We start from the raw sequence: 14,458 nt of genomic DNA, 5'->3' as shown, positions 1-14,458 counted from the left end.
ATTCCTTCAGGATATCTTCCAGGGTTTGCTTCAGGAATTCATCTAAGAATATATTTTGGGAGTCCTCCAGGAATTTCTCCTGGAAATCCTACAGCGATTCTTCCAGGGTTTCGTTCAGGAGTTCCTTAAGGAATTCCTCCAAGGATTCATCCAGGAATTCCTTGAGAAATCTCTGGAGGAATTCAGAGATTCCACCAGGAATTCATTTAGGAATTTATCCAGAGATTGCTCCAGGCATTTGTCCCGAAATTTCTCCAAGGATTATTCCTTCTTCAAATTATTTGTTCAGAAATTCCTCCAGAGATTCCTGCAAGAATCCCTCTAGTGATTTATCCAGAAATTCCTCCAGGTATACTTTCAGAAATTCCTCCAGGGATTCTGCCAAGCACTTGTCAAGAAGTACCTCCAGCGATTTCTCTAGGAGTTGCTTCAAGGATTTCTCAAAGAATTTTTCCATTGATTTCTACAGGAATTCCTCTTAGGATTCCGCCAGAAATTTGTTCAGAAGTTCCTGCATGCATGCCTCCACGAATTCTTTTTGGAATTTCTCCAGAAATTTCTCTAAGGATTCCTCCAGGAATTCTTCAAGGGATTCCTCTGGCATTTTTCCAAGAATTCCCCCAGAATTTCTTCCCAGAATTTCTCCAGAAATTTCTGTAAGGATTCCTTCAGGAATTCCTCAAGTGGTTTCTTCAGATTTTTTTCCAGGGATTCCTTCAAGATTTCTTCCAGGGTTTGCTACAGGAATTCATCCTGGAATTTCTCCAGTAAGTATTCCAGGAATTTCTCCTGGAATTCCTCCAGGGATTCTTCCAGGGTTTCCTTCCGGTATTCCTATAGAAATTCCTCCAGAAATTCCTTCAGAGATTACTCTAGGAATTTTTCATCTAGGGATTGTTCCAGTGTTCTACCAGAGGTCCCTCCCAGAATTCCTCTAGAGATTCCGCTAGGAATTCATATAGGAATTTATTCAGAGATTGCTCCAGGCATTCGTCCAAGAATTTCTACAAGTGCGCCTCCAGGAAATCCTTAAAATATTATTTCAGAAATTCCTCCAGGGAATTCTGCAAGAATACCCCTAGCGATTTCTCCAGGAACTCCTTCAGGTATACTTTCAGAAAATCCTCCAGGAATTCCTCCAGGGGTTTCTCCAAGAACTCCTAGCCCCTGGAATTCGCCCAGAAGCTCTTCCAATGATTTATCCAGAAATTTATCTAAGAACACCTTTAGGGATTTCTCAAGTGATTTCTTCAGACATTTCTCCAGTGATTGCTCCCATAATTGCTCTAGAATTTCTCCTTTCAGAAATTCCTCCAGGGATTCCTACAGGGTTTACTCCAGACATACGAACAGGAATTCCTCCAGGGATTTTTCCAGGTATTCCTTTAGGGATTGCTCCAAGAGTTCCTTCAGAAATTGCTCATGGAATTCCTGTAGACTCTTCAGAAATCCCTCTCGGGATCTTTTCAAAAATTTATTCAGGGGTTCGGTCTGAAATGTCCGAAATTCCAGGGATTCACCCAAGATTTTTTCCAGGATTACCTTTTTTTTAATTACTTGAATAATTTCTAGAGGAATTCTTCCAGCGCACATTGGAGTAAATCACATCAAAACCTGATCATAAGTGGAAAAACTCAAAATGAAGTAATTGGGTTTTCCGTTGTGTTTTTGCTAAGTGTAGTTATCGTGTAATCGTTTGACAGCTAAGCAGTGTCCAAATGTTTTGTTTACGCTTATCAGAAGAGGTTAAGTGAAGCTGAAGTTTAGCCGTTTTCTTTGATATGACTCACAGCGCGTGCTAGTTTTGACCGTACAAAGTGAATGAAATTGATAGTCAATCAATTCAACGATGCAGTTTGTTAAAGAAGGTTAATGTTGTTATTCTGTTAATTTGAAACCCAAACAAATTGACGTTGAATTTACATATAATATATGAAAATATTGAAAAAAATATTTGATGGAATCCTTTACCGTATATTCAAAATGAAATAAGTTGATTTTCCGGCTGTTTCCGGAAAATCTGCTTTTAGTGTATGATAAAACTATTGTTCCTCTTTCAAATGCAGAAAGAAAACCTTCCGGATGTTTCCGATTTCAAAAGTTGCAACACTTTGAAAAAAATCGTGATAATTATATTATTATATGATATTATTTGCCTTAAAACACTGTTTGGCCCTCTGAACGTATTTTTGCTGAAAACTAGAATTCAACAGCTTTCAAGCAAAAAAAAAAGAAGTTTAAAATCGGTCAACTGGTTCAAAAGTTGTGATTTTTTGAAAAATTTTAGTTTCGAAAAATCTTGACTTTTACAATCATAAAATTGGTCACCCTAATGACGAAATAAAAAAATACGAAAACTATGAAATACGTTTCATTACTAATTTGGGTTGCATTTGGGTTGCGAAAATGCGTCAAAATAATTTTGATCAGTTTTGATGTACTAGGTGCTCCACTGTGCAGCGATTTGTATTGGAATTCTTTAAGATAATTTTAGATGGATACTGCAGCCGGGAAATTCCCCAAGAAGTCATTGAAAAGTTCTTTTACTATTATCTCCGAGAAGTTTTTAAGGAGTTCATCCACGGATTTATTCTGGAATCCATCCATGAATTCCTTCAAGAATACCCCCTACAGCTCCTGCAAAGTAGTTTCTTCAGAAATCTGTTCTGCGATTCTTTCAGGAATATATCCTGTGATTCTTTCACAGTCACTGTTACCTACTTTAAACATATAAGTACTTGCATGCTAGAAGCGCTTCCAGACATTTATCTAGGAAATCCTTCAGGAATTCACCCAGAGAAGACTGTTTCGGAATTCTCCCAGGGTTTCCTACTGGGATTTCTCTAGAAAACGCACCACGAATTCTTCTAGGAATTCCTTCTTAAATTCCTCCAGACATTTCTTTTTGAATACATTCCAGCTATTCGTCCAGGAATTCTTCCAGGGAAGTCCATGATTTTTGCAAAAAAATCCATTATTTGAGATTTCTCTGGAAATACCTTCAAGAAACTCCAAGAGTTCAAAATTTCCAAAAGAGTTGGTTTTGTAAATATGACCAAAAAAAAAATTACAAGCTCCAGAAGAAAAAAAAAACACAACTAAAAAAACCCCTAATCTTCCAGCAATTGGCCACCGTTAAAAGCACCACGTTGATATGTGTAGAATAGGCAAGGTTTTTGTAACGGAATGTACAAAAGACAACAGCGTGACTGCTCTGTGAAGTAATGCATTTAGAATATAATTTTATATTTTCAATTTCATCGTGCTACATTCAGTTATCAAAAGTACAGGGGATAGACTAAATGATCGGGACAGGCAAAATTCTCTCTTTTCAAAAAATGTTCAAGTAGCTGTAACTTTTCTAAAAGTGCATCGAATATTCTCAAATTTTTACTGTAAGTTGATCAACTAGTTGTGTATCAGTGGTCCAAATTTGGGAAAGATCGGGCCATTCTCCACGAAGTTATAAAGATTCTTGGAAAAGGTAAAATTATCCGATAGTCAACTTTAAGCTGTTATATCTCTGGATTCAATGAACCGAATGAAATGAAATTTGCTGAGCTATGAAAACCAGTTAAATTATATTACAATTCTTAACACGTAAGAAAATTATAACGATTAGATTATTTTTCTAATAAAAAATTAAATTGTCTAAAACTGCAACATCGTTTAAAAATTCAAGATGCAAATTATAGTTCATTTAATTTCCCTCTAATTCACTTATATATAAAGGTGTTTTGAAGGACAGTAACAACATAGCCGCCAACAAATTGAACAAGTAATAGAATACTTATTAAAAATAGACCAATCTGCTAAAAAATAGTGAATCGATTGATTTTATTACAATCGGTGCAATAAATCCGGAAATATAATAGCTCAAAGTTGTTCAACTAGAACTTACAGTAAAAATTGGAGAACATTCGATGCACTTTTCGAAAAGTTACAGCTAGTTGAACATTTTTCTAAAAGTGAAAATTTTGCCTGTCCCGATCATTTTGTCTATCCCCTGTAGTTGGTAAAATTAGCTAAGGTTGCTCCATGCACACTCGGGTTCACGCTTCAACTATATGCACCCTTTCTTATTATGTGGCATCTATTTTCTTTAGGGATTCAAAAAATTCCATTGCAAATTCTACCAGATTTTTTTGACATGATCCTTGAATTCCACAATGAAGCACTTAACAATATTTTGCAGTAATGCTGCTAAAAAAATCAGAGGTTCATTGGGATACCCATCAAAGAATTCCTTTAAGAACTATCATTTCGATTTTATTTCTCGGTGATTAAAAAAAAAAGAAGTTGTACAAATAGTGCTGCTAATATAATTCTGGTTATATCATATTTCCAAACAAAACCAACAGTCCATTTTAGACAATGATTTTGTAATGTGTGACAAGTTGAGAATAGTCTTATCAATTTGAACACATATTAGGCCAAATAAATGTCTACTATAGATCTATGTTTGTCATTAAGACAGTGGTTTTCAGATTTTTTTCTAATTTCCCTATATAAAGTTCTGAAAATTTGGGGGGGGGGGGCTGGTGGTTTCTGGGAGGAGGGGCTGGCCCCTCAGGCCCCCCTCTAGCTACGCCAATAACTGAATAGGAAGGTCCAGGTAGTGTGGGGTTAAGGACCGTATTCTACAACAAAAGTAAGGCAGGGACTACTCTTTCCTGGACCCACTAAATCACATTCCCATGGCCGCCAAACCTTTCGTCTCTTCGTAACCACCAAGAAGGCATTGTTTCACAGAAGGATTAGTGCACATCGCACCCTCAAGGTTAGCTGTGTAGCCTACAACAACGAACATCGATGATTCGCTTTGAGGAGTCCACCAAGATAGCATGCTGGCACTTAGCCAGTTTCTCGAGTGGTTCTCGCCACTCCCTTTGTCTTCGGAAGGCAGGCAGCGTCGACACCACGCGTACTTCCAACTGCACATCGTTCTGACCTGCCCGTAACTACAGGCTTACAGCCAGTACCCAGAAAAACGTGTCGATATGGGGCCTCCACCTGCCCCGACCTTGCTAGGGATCCGTTTTCAACCGCGTAGACGGACGCCACGACAGCAACGCTACCAGAATGTTCCTTATCGCGGTCACATAATCGCTGTAAGGGTCGATTTCGGCCTCATGGCACCGTTATGACCTACGTAGCCGACTCCGAACCCTTTGATCACTGTATAGCGTTTGAACTAACCATTCTCCGAGTCCACGCGCCACCGCATCTGTAGCTCCATTTCAGAAAACTCATCATTACACAACCTCTGGATAAGATTGTCCGGAGTTGTGTCCTCCCCGCATGTGGAAAGCGTGCGGTCACACATTGTGCGAAAACGTCGTTCCGCCGTTTCCACCAAACCAACACAAACCGGACATTCAGGAGAACCCTCATGACCGAAACGATGGCGATGACTCACTGCCGGATGCAACCATGACTCGAAAGGACCTGGATCAGGTGGAGTGTTACTAGTAGTAACTTACTACCACATAGCACATGTTATCCCAACTATCTACCCTCGGAATCAACTTGTGGGTCCACCTTCCTTTGGGTAAGAGAGAAGGGAGGGAGGGAGTCTACCGCTGTGTTACGCTCCATACGAAAATCCGAAATTCCCCATACAAAAGTTGTTGCGTGGAAGAGGGAGGCTGTCTAAAACTGGGAAATTTTCCGTTACGTAATTTGCGAATGAGCCCGGTAGAACTGTTCCAATGTCAATCTGGCAGTCTTGCGTATGCCTCTTTTGCCGCGCATTCCGAAGCACTCTATGTCCTCCCCAATAAGGATATCAATAGTCACTATACCAGTGATAACGCAGAGCGCACCGTATTGAACGGCACAGTACGCTTTCGCGACCCTCAGGAATATTAGCTTGGGTAGCTTTTGGTACACAGCGCTGTGCCCCAAGCCGGGCCGTTTATAGTTTTTCTTGTGTGGGAGACTTCAATGAATGGAGATTCAAGCTACGAACCCCTGTGCACAGCGCTAGATAGTGGAGTGGACTAACGTCCACTACTCAGCTATTTTTTTTTTTTTTTTGCGTTTATTATAGAGGTTTTAAACCAGAGGGGTTCATTCGCCTCTTAGTAAATAATTATAACAACTATTACAATAGTTCAAATAAACTACTTTTCCTTAAAAACTTTAACAGTTTGGTTTCTTCTGATTTAGAATTACTAAGTGCGATTTGAATGTTGCTGTTGATGCCAATCTTGTTACGTAGGTCGTCGTATTTCTTACAACTAGTGATTAGGTGTTCAACGGATAGTTCAACTTTACAAACTTCACACGTTTTGGATTGATGTCGATCGAATAGGTGCTTCTTGGTGAGTTTGGTATGTCCAATCCTGCAACGTGTTAGAAACTACTCAGCTATTGATATACCAATAATCGATTCATGTACAAATTGCTCCCATTAGGTAGTTGTTTAGTTCTGAGGTGTTCGTGCACTACCATGGAATTCATGGTAATAAATACTGCTCGTGGCTCTGGGGGGATCTATTACATTCTGATGACCTTTAACTATTGCGATATTATGGATCATACAAAATTCTCACATTCTATCATTTCGCTTCACATTGTATCCCTCTTCTAGAAAATGGAAATCAAAACAGAAGCAGACGACGTGGACGAAGGTGTGGCAACCAGTGACGTCAAAGGTATCGGTGCCCTGCGAGGACCCGGTGGAACCACCTCGCGCTGGTCCTCGCCAAGGATTCGCAAGAAGCTTCGCGCCGCTATGAGTTTCAACAAGTCGATTAGCAAGTAAGGGATGGTTTTCGAATCTACCTAGGACATCGCATTTTGTGATGGAATCTGTGAGCCGATGAATGTCAGTGAATTAGTTTTGTAAGCACTGCAAGGCATGATGTATTACAAAAAAAAACTTAAATTAAGAACTAAGTGAAACGTACATTTGTATCAAAATGTTATGAAAATCATAGAAGTTGTAGTTCCCATCGCTGTTTTGTATGTTCGGAATTCAGGGAAACAATTTACTGAGAGATTAAACCTAGTCAATCCCTGAAACAATTATCTACGACCAGTTAATGGAAGATAGAGCTCTTTCAATAGATACCAATGGAATACAACAGGGCTTTACTAAATGTTTAAAGCCAAGAAATTTGTGGCACTTATATGTAAAAAAAACATCGATTCATGGGATAACTGAAACGTGAAACATGGTTGTGTAATGTTCTCATTAAGTAACACAAACATTGCATCTCCTTTGCATTACCATGTTTAACTTGCGGAAACTTGAATTGGAATATGTTCAAAAATATACTTAATAAAGAGTGTTAATTGTATGTCATTTTAAGCTTCACAGCATGCATTTCAAGCTAAATTTTTAATTTCAATTTAGAAAGAATCGCCTTTCCTGCACCTTTAGTAGCTTCTTCCCAACTGACTACCTTACCTTACCAGTCAGACTAAGGCCTGAGTGTCCATTACTGTACGTAGGAGTCGTCTCCATTCTACTCGGTCCATGGCTGTATGTCTCCAGTTCCGCACTCTGCGAAGGGTCCGCAAATCGTCCTCCCCTTGATCGACTTACCTAGCTCGCTGCACACCACGTCTTCTAGTACCGAGCGGATGGCTCTGAGGACCATTTTAGTCGGGTTGCTATCCGACATCCTGATGACGTGACCCAACTGACTAATATATATTTAATCAGCGTCTAAGCCTTATTGTCAAATGATATATGTAGATAGATTAATTGTGGAGCGGACATGGATAGGTGGTTAAATCGCATGCCTTTCACGGCGAAGACCTGGAATCGAATTCCGTTCCAGATAAACTCACAACATGAGAGTTCTTCATTCGGAAGGGAAACACAGTGTAGGCCCTGAGATGAATCAGCACAGGATTGAAAAATCCTGGGGTTTTTTAAAAAGACTAATTGATATATCTGCTGTGATACGTCTTATCACCACATTGGAAACATTGTTGATACATTTCATATACAACCACACAAATTCTTCAACGGCTTGAAACACAATCGCGTCAATCACAGAGTTATGTACCACACAAGGGTTGTTTCTGCCTTTATCCGCAATTATGTACATCGTGTAGATCAAGCGTCTGATCACCAAGGAGCTGCGGCTTAAACAGCGTCTGTTCTGCCATCCAGTGGCTGAATATGAAACGTTGTATCGTATCAGCTATACACTCCCGATCAAAAGTTTGGGGTCACCCCCTTAAAAACATGTCATTTTTTAGGCCCATATCTTCGCCAATTTGCGTCCGATTTCAAAACCCTAGATCTCATTCAAAAGATAATAAGTCAAAGAAACTTTGAACATGATTTATAAGAAGCTTTTTCAAAAAATGTTGTATGTAAACTTAACCCAAAGTTGCCAAATTTTCTAAAAAATGAATATAAACTTACGGCAGTGTCGCTGGAAATTGGGTCGACCAAATTTTAAGATGAGAGCGGTAATATAACCCATTTTCTATTAGCTTTCAACTTTTTTTTTTTTTTTTTATCTGTATTAACGAGATTTTTAGCCCTGGGCTAGTTCATCTCGGGACCCACGCTTTACTTCCCTTCCGAAGGAAGAACTCACATTTTGTGAGTTTGTCGCTTTTTACAGAACTTAGCTAAAAAATCTAGAAAAAAAGTTATTAAGTAAATTAACTCGTCATCATGTCATCGGCCAAAATTTTGGGGTCACCCCTTAAGTTCTGTAGCTAAGTTCTGTAAAAAGCAGTTGAAAGCTAATAGAAAATGGGTTATATTACCGCTCTCATCTTAAAATTTGGTCGACCCAATTTCCAGCGATATAAGCGTAAGTTTATATTTATTTTTTAGAAAATTTGGCAACTTTGGGTTAAGTTTACATACAATTTTTTTTTTTGAAAAAGTTTCTTATAAATCATGTTCAAAGTTTCTTTGACTTATTATCTTTTGAATGAGATCTAGGGTTTTGAAATCGGACGCAAATTGGCGAAGATATGGGCCTAAAAAAATTACATGTTTTTAAGGGGGTGACCCCAAACTTTTGATCGGAAGTCGACCTAAGGTGGCAGCCCCACCAATGCGATGTAGGCAGCGCGATCCCGGTAAGGTAGCCTGTCGAAGCCTTACACCACCACGAAAAATGAAGATAATAAAAGAAAATGCGAATGATACTCTCGGAAACCGATTCGGCAACGAAATAAGAACTATGATTGAAAACTCGGTACTTGGAACGTCAGGACCTTAAATGAACCTGGACGAGTGAGCCTTTTGCCTCATAAATTGCAGTAGATTGGTGTGTGTGTGTTGCTGCCATTCAGGAAGTGTGGTGGCCCAAATCTTGTGAACGTTAATTAACGATGGTGGATCTTGTCGCCAACACATCATTCAAATATCAATGAGGTACAGATACAGGTGGCGCAGATAAACATTGCAAACCACTAGTTGTCTCTTTTGTTCTACCGCTGATCTTATGCAACTCAATTAGTGACGTCACTAATTGAGTTGCATTTGATCAGCGGTAGAACAAAAGAGACAACTAGTGGTTTGCAATGTTTATCTGCGCCACCTGTATCTGTACCTCATTGTTCAAATATAACATCTACCACAGCGGCAGCGATAAGGCAGAACATGGGGTCGGAGTCATAGTGATCGGGAAACAGATGAAGCGAGTCATGAGATGGAAGCCGATCAACGAGCGGATCTGCGTATTGAGGATTCGAGGCAAATTCTTCAACTACAGCCTGATCAATGTCTATGCGCCGATCAACAACAAAACCGATGACGTGAAGGATGCGTTTTACGAATGCCTTGACAAGACCTAATGGAGAATGCCCAAAACATGACGTGTAATCGGTGACACCAACGTGCAGGTTGGAAGAGAGGACTTTTTCCGTCCAATCATCGGTGCGAAGAGCCTTCACTCCGTCACAAATGACAACGGCCTGAGATTAGTTAACTTTGCTGCTGCCAGGGGGATGGCCATTAGTAGCACCTACTTTGCACGCAAGAATATCCACAAGCACACCTGGAGATACCCAAATGGCGAAGTTTGCAACCAAATCGACCATGTGCTGGTAAATGGCCGACACTTCTCGGACGTCATTGATGTTAGAACTTTTAGGGGATCCAACATCGACTCAGATCACTACCTCGTAGTTAATAAGATTCGAGCTCGGTTATCAAACGTGTCGGACTCTGAGAACCGGCGATCGATGCGTTACAACATCCAGTGTTTTTCAGCAGACGACGGTACGGTAGCTGACTTATCACCAGAAGCTGGACGAGCGGATAAGTGAAATCAACATGAGAGATAATCTCAACACTCTGTGGGAGTCTATCCACGGAGCGATGAGTACGGCAGCGCGGGAGGTGATGGGCACTGCTCAAAGACGACCTAGGAACGGGTAGTTCGACGAGGAGTGTCATAGGGTAACGGATGAGAAGAATGTCGCCAGAAGCCGGATGATGGTGTCTGGGACCCGGCAGAGAAGGGAGCGATATAGGGAAGCGAGAGCATCCGAAAAACGAATCTACCGCAGAAAGAAAAAATACCATGAAAGTATGGAGCAGAATAATATGCGGAGGTTTTACGAAACTGTCAATGGCGTGCGGAGAAAAACAGCGCCTTCTCCCGTCATGTGCAACGACCGTCAAGGAAATTTGCTGACAGACAAAACAATGGTGGCTGCTAGGTGGAGAGAGCACTTCGAGGAGTTGGTGAACGGTGAACGGTGAGAATGGAAAAACGACAAACAGAATTCGAATCGACGACGACGGACAAGCTGTGGAACATCCAGCGCTAGACGAGGTCTAGACAGTCATTAGAGGGCTGAAGAATAATAAAGCTGCTGGGAAAGACGAACTCCCGATCAAGCTTCCCAAGCTCGGTAGTGAGCAGCTGTATCAACTCTTACATCGTATTATATTGAATATATGAGAAGAGGAAGAACTGCCTGCTAGTTGGTTGGATGGTCTCATTTACAATCTATCCAAAAAAGGGCATTGACTGGAGTGCGTGAATTATAGTTACATAACAGTTCTCAATTCAGCGTACAAAGTTTTATCCGGAATTCTGTTTAACAGGCTGAGGCCGATTGAGGAGTCCTTCGTCAGCGAATATCAGGCGGGTTTCATTATTATTATTAGCTTTATTTACGAGGCTTTCAGCCCTAGACTGGTCCGCCTCGGACGGCGGGTTTTCGTGAGGGCCGATCAATGACGGATCAGATGTTCACCCTGCGGCAGATTCTTGATAAATTTCAGGAGTACAACTTGCAGACCCATAATCTGTTTATTGATTTCAAGGCGGCGTACAATTCATGCGACGCTTAACGGTTCGAAATCAAGTGTAGGGGTGGCGGATGAAATTTCGTCATCGTTCGTAACCTTAGACGGGCTGAAGCAGGGCGATTCTCTTTCGAACTTATTGTTCAACATAGCGCTGGAAGGAGCGATAAGTAGAGCTGGTGTTCAAGGAGCGTCACGAGGTCGCATATGCTCCTGGGTTTCGCAGATGATATCGACATCATCGGAATCGACCTTCGGCCGTGGAAGAGGCAATCACACCTTCTATAAGAGAGACTGTGAGGATAGGACTAAACGATTAACACCGCAAAGACCAAGTACAAGATTACTGGTGGTCAACGTTGGTCCGGCCGTGGTAGTGGTGATGAAGTGGTGCTAGGTGGTGAAAAGTTTGATGTTGTGGACGAATTTGTTTTTCTTGATACTCTAGTAACGTGCGATAATGATGTTACCCGCGAGGTGAAAAGACGGATTGCAGCTGCGAATTGGGCCTTTTCGGTCTGCGAAACCAGCTGAAGTCTCGTATGTTGCAAACGAAGACAAAACTTGCGTTGTACAAGACTCTGATACTTCCGGTCGCTTTATACGGCCATGAATCGTGGACGTTGAGAGAAGCTGATCGGATAGCCTTTGAAGTCTTCGAACGTAAAGTGCTGTGAACAATACTCGGCGGTAAACTGGAGGACGGCATCTTTTTTATTATCTGTATTAACGAGATTTTTAGCCTTAGGCTAGTTCATCTCAGGACCCACGCTTTACTTCCCTTCCGAAGGAAGAACTCACATTTTGCGAGTTTGTCGGGAGTGGGATTCGATCCCAGGTCCTCAGCGTGATAGTCAAGTGTTCTAACCATTACACCAGGTCCGCTCCAGGACGGCATCTGGCGGCGTCGCATGTACCACGAATTGTATAAAGTACCATAAAGAGATGAATATAGTGAAGCGAATAAAACACGGCAGGCAGCGGTGGGCTGGACACGTAGCTTGTATGCCGGAGGAACGACAAGCAAAAACCATATCAGCAGAGACAGTGGCGTAGCCACGTTGGGGGGAGGGGGCGTTTGTGTTAGGGCTGCGGTTTCTGCAGAAATATCACCTGGGGTTCCTTTAAAAATTCTCCCTGCAATTCTTTCAGATATTTCTCCACAGATGTTTACAGAAATATTTTATGAAATTACACACAAAAAAATATTGAAATTCTTCAAAGGTAACCTGAAGGAATTTCTAAAGAAATGTTTGAAAATTTACTAACGAGCTTCCTGAACAAAGTTCATTGAAGCGATTTCAAAAGCAATCGTTGGAGGAGTTACTACAGGAATCTTTAGGGAAAAACCTGGATGAAATCCTTGTTATTGTTTCAGAAGAATATCTAGAAGAATTGTATGAGGAACTTTTGGATAAGTTTATGGAAAAAAAACCTGAAGAAGTTTTTGAGACAATCCATGAATTTCTAAAGGACAACCTTGAGGAATTTAGGAATTAAATGTTGAAGAAGTTTCTGAAGTAAGTTCCTGAAAAAAAAACTTTGAGAATCTATGAACAAATTGTAAACAAAGCTACTGGAGGAATTCTTGAAAAAATCTCAAGAAATTTCTGGAGGAATTCCTGGAGAATGATTAGGAACAAACCCTTGATTCTTGAAAGAATTTCTTGTAAAATGTCTGAAAGGTATTTTATTTAATTTTTATTTTTGTGTATTTTAACTAAAGCTAATTCTACACTTGATGTCTCAAAGGTATTAGTGAATGAAAAGCAATAAAGATATTTTCCCAAAGGAATTTTCGATGCAAAGTTAACTTAAATGGAAGAATACTTAAAACAATCACCGAGGAATCTCTGAAGCAATGCCATTTAAACTGGACGATTATGTGTAATTATAAAAAGAGTTCCTTTGTTAATTACTGGAGAAATAAATACTGAAATGATTTCTGAAGGAGTCCCTGAAAGAAACTAAACGTTCCCCGGAAAATTTCTGAAAGAATCCCTGAAGAAAGGTTTCTATAAATTCCAAGAGAAAATTACAACCCCTGGCAGAAATTCCAGAAGAATCTCTTGAGAATTTTCTGGAAGGATGCCTGAAGAAACACCTTGACCAATCCCTGGGAAAATTCCTGAAAAGAACCCAAAGGGAATATATACATAGAGAAATCCATTTGGGAACCTCTCGAGGTACTCCAACAATAAAACCAGAAATCGGAATTTCTCAAGTAAGTAGAAATTCTATTCTAAATATATATAAAAATGAGTTTGAAGTTCCTTTGAGGCAACAAAACTCAAGAACGGGTGGACCGATCAACATGAGTCTTGCATGGTTCGATTCGTATTCATGTTGGCTGTGTTTATATGTCCAAAAAGTTAGGAAAAACAACTAGAAAAGTAAGAAAATTGATAAAGTACTGATTTTCGTGAGCTGGGAAGGAAATCAACACGATTGAAATGAAACCAATCTAGAGTGCGGTGACGTTATGCCTTCAACAATTGTCAAACCACCACAGCTTGGCAAGACAAAGTTTGCCGGGACAGCTAGTTCTAAATAATTATCGCCCTGATAAGAAAAAAATATCCATACAATGTAAATAAGGTTCTATTTTAAAAAAATCTTAGGGGTATACCAGTATATGGCGCGTTAGAATTTTAAAACCTAGAGTGAGTAACCAACTCTGATTTTGCCATGACAACACTGGTCTAGAATGAGTTTTAGAAAAGAATATCCTTAGAAAAGATGTGCGACTTTGTAAATGTCCATATAAAGGATTTTTTAAGGACTCTCTTTAGCAAAATTCTTGTGAAATAGGAGAGAATTGTTCTTTGGGTACGAAAAGCAAATTATTCTGTATTGACGTTTAAGATTAGCAGTACCTAGCAATTCTTAAAAATGAAATTGAAAAAAAGCGTCACCGGCACCGCTGCCTCAAAATACTATATAAACGCCGCCGGCTCCGGTGAAATCTACTTCGCGCACAAGTCCATTTCCTCACAGAAGAAAGAAAAGAATGTTAGTTCGTTAGTGTGAGCCCTGGACTCCTCTGAATCTCAACGGTTCTCTTGAAAAGGAAATATTGTTAGTAAATAATATACAGCAACACAAGAACATTGCACATGGTACAACGAGCAGTACGAACGTCCATAAATGACGCCACGCCAAAATTTCCCATTTTCAAACCCTCCCCCTCCCCCCTATGTCATACTTTTG

At 40.2% G+C, this 14,458-nt stretch overlaps 1 protein-coding gene across 15 annotated transcripts in view; it reads left to right on the top strand.

Moving 5' to 3' along the window:
• LOC115253829 (transient receptor potential cation channel subfamily A member 1) overlaps positions 1-7,339 on the top strand; it is a 105,054-nt gene extending 97,715 nt beyond the window's left edge. For all 15 annotated transcript variants that reach the window (XM_062852771.1, XM_062852769.1, XM_062852770.1 and 12 more), the window contains one exon: positions 6,596-7,339. In XM_062852771.1, coding sequence (XP_062708755.1) covers positions 6,596-6,769 — 174 coding nt within the window. In that variant the 3' untranslated portion in view covers positions 6,770-7,339. The remainder of the gene's footprint in view (positions 1-6,595) is intronic.
• Positions 7,340-14,458: the final 7,119 nt, after the last annotated feature.

Source organism: Aedes albopictus, chromosome 2 (assembly GCF_035046485.1).
Source record: "Aedes albopictus strain Foshan chromosome 2, AalbF5, whole genome shotgun sequence".
Classification (NCBI taxonomy): Eukaryota; Metazoa; Arthropoda; class Insecta; order Diptera; family Culicidae; genus Aedes; species Aedes albopictus.
Note: the sequence above shows the minus strand (reverse complement) of the source record. Positions and strands in the feature narration are given on the sequence as shown.